The sequence below is a fragment of the Carassius carassius genome, chromosome 35 (genome assembly GCF_963082965.1).
Source record: "Carassius carassius chromosome 35, fCarCar2.1, whole genome shotgun sequence".
Lineage (NCBI taxonomy): Eukaryota > Metazoa > Chordata > Actinopteri > Cypriniformes > Cyprinidae > Carassius > Carassius carassius.
Genome location: NC_081789.1, coordinates 27,868,434 through 27,870,933, shown reverse-complemented (window position 1 = coordinate 27,870,933; position 2,500 = coordinate 27,868,434). Strand labels below are relative to the sequence as shown.

The 2,500-nt window shown below is 37.2% G+C and overlaps 1 protein-coding gene across 1 annotated transcript in view; it reads right to left on the bottom strand.

The window, feature by feature from the left end:
• The window catches only part of LOC132116462 (lethal(3)malignant brain tumor-like protein 4), a 29,925-nt gene that overhangs the window by 3,282 nt on the left and 24,143 nt on the right, over positions 1-2,500 (bottom strand). Inside the window, exon 18 of the mRNA XM_059525299.1 lies at positions 480-649. Coding sequence (XP_059381282.1) covers positions 480-649 — 170 coding nt within the window. The remainder of the gene's footprint in view (positions 1-479; positions 650-2,500) is intronic.

The window sequence follows — 2,500 nt, the reverse complement described above, 5'->3', positions numbered from 1 at the left end:
TTGACAATTAATACTGATATTAAAAATATTTATGCATTTTAATTCCATATCAAATGTCCATGCATTTGGATTACACAGTTTTAATTAACCAGCATAATGGGCTTATATTAGTCAGTCATGAAACAAATAAAAAAATAAAAATCATGCCATAGTTTATTAACCACTTGCATCTATTTGACTTAATTTTAATTCCTTCAAAATGCATTTATTCAAATAGCATTGAATCCACCTGAATCAACATAAATCTGTTCATTATGAAAACAATGACATTAATTCAGTTAAAAAAACTGTTAAAAATATGACCAGCTGTGAAACAAACAATATTCAATCAGTTTAAACGTATGAGATTGAAACAAACCGGATTTATTGATATAATATGTATACATCTCTATTTCAAGAGCTGGCCGTTCTGACTGGTTTAGTGCTCCAGGGTCAGATCGGAGCTCACTCAACAGTGATTGAGACGGAGCGCTCCTCACCTCCTCAGCTGTCCAGTGAGAGACACGACTGGCCTGAACGCCGGACACACCGGGCAGAAGCTTACAGTGCTGCTCCCAACACAGCGGCAGATCACGGCTCGGGTGAGCAGACATCGCTGAGAGGAAGACGGACTGATGCAGCGCCTGCTGGAGACTGTCCACGGGACGCTCTGGAACACACACACACACACACACACACACACACACACACACACACTCGTTTACTGCGCCACAAGACACGGGCTTGCAGATCTACTCAACACAGATCATTCTAATATACTGAGTTATTATCAGTGCTGCTTCAGAATTATAGTGATACTTTTTCAGGATTCTTTGATGAATGGCAAGTTCAAAAGAACAGCATTTATCTAAAATAGAAACAGTTCAAAAGTTTGGGGTCGGTACATTTTTATTCTTTATTTTTTAAAAGGAATTAAAACGTTTCTTCAGCAAGAACGTGTTCAATTGATAAGAAATGATAGCATAGATATATATTGTTAGAAAAGCTTTACATTTTGAATAAATGCTGTTCTTTTTAACTTTTTATTCATCAAAGAACCCTGAAAAAAGTACTGCAATTTCCCCCAAAAATATTTGGCAGCACAACATTGATAATTCTAATAATAAATCATCATATTATTCTGATTTCTGAAGATCATGTGACACTGAAGACTGGAGGAATGATGCTGAAAATACAGCGGAGCATCACAGAAATACATTATATTTTAAAGGATATTAAAATAGAAACCATTATTTAATATTGTAGTGACATTTTGTAAGATTACTGTTTTGATCAAATAAATGCAGCCTTGATGAGCAGAAGAGACTTCTTTAAAACATGACAAGTCTTTACTGACCCCAGACTTTTGACCGGTCGTGACCAGAGCTTGTTAAAGGTCCTTAAAGAACCAGTAAGTGACAATCTAATTTTTTTCCAATTTAAAGCAGGCAAACACTTCTTTCAGCCAAAATAAGGGGATGACACATGATGAGACGTCTTGATATTACAGTAACACAGGTTAGCATCAACTACCAACCCAAAAATGGCCAAAAGTAGATTTGTATCAAGAACTAAAGTAAAGCCATCTTTCAAAGTTTTAAACCTCTTAATAATCAAGTAGTTTATTCCCAATTCATATGAAAGAGATCGGATGGAGATTGATCTCTGACAGAGGGGTATACTTTAGCAAGAACATAAGATTTAAATCAAAATATTCGTTTGCATTTGATTGTTGCATTTCATTAGCTGCAGTCGCATGGAACTCTGAAACTGATCCGTGATCAGCCGTTACCCTGCGCTTATTCTCCAACGGGAAATTAATAAACATGAATGTAGGACTATATCTGAACTGACCACCCATACACCAGAAAGAAAAACAGACTAATTATTCACTACCAATAATTTTTCAGAAACAGTGTTTTAAAAAAAAACATTTTATTGTGAAAATACTGGTAAACTGAGCTCAGTGTCTCATCAGTGGATGCTCTGCAGTGAATGGGTGCCGTCAGAATGAGAGTCAAATACATAGAGTCTATAATCCATAATAACACTTCCTCCAGTGAAAAAGTGCATCTGCTGTTGTTGTTTAGAGCTGTTTAAACGCTGCTTGATCTGTGCAGATTTCTCTCCTGATTCAGACCAGAACACTTTTTCACTGGAGGAAGTGTTATTATGGATTATAGACTCTATGTGTTTGAGTTAAAATCATCTTAATGCTGGATGTGTTTCATCTTTTGTCTTCTCCAGATGTTCACTGATGGACTGGAGTGCTGTGGATTATTGTGATGTTTTTATCAGGCTCTCATTCTGACGGCACCCATTCACTGCAGAGCATCCACTGATGAGACACTGATACAGTGCTACATTTCTCCAAACCTGATGAAGAAACAAACTCACATTTTTAATTTTTAGGTGAGCTGTTTTGGGAAGTCGTGGCCTAATGGTTAGAGAGTCGGACTCCCAATCGAAAGGAATCCCCGGGCTGGCAGGAATTGTGGTTGGGGGGAGTGCATGTACAGTT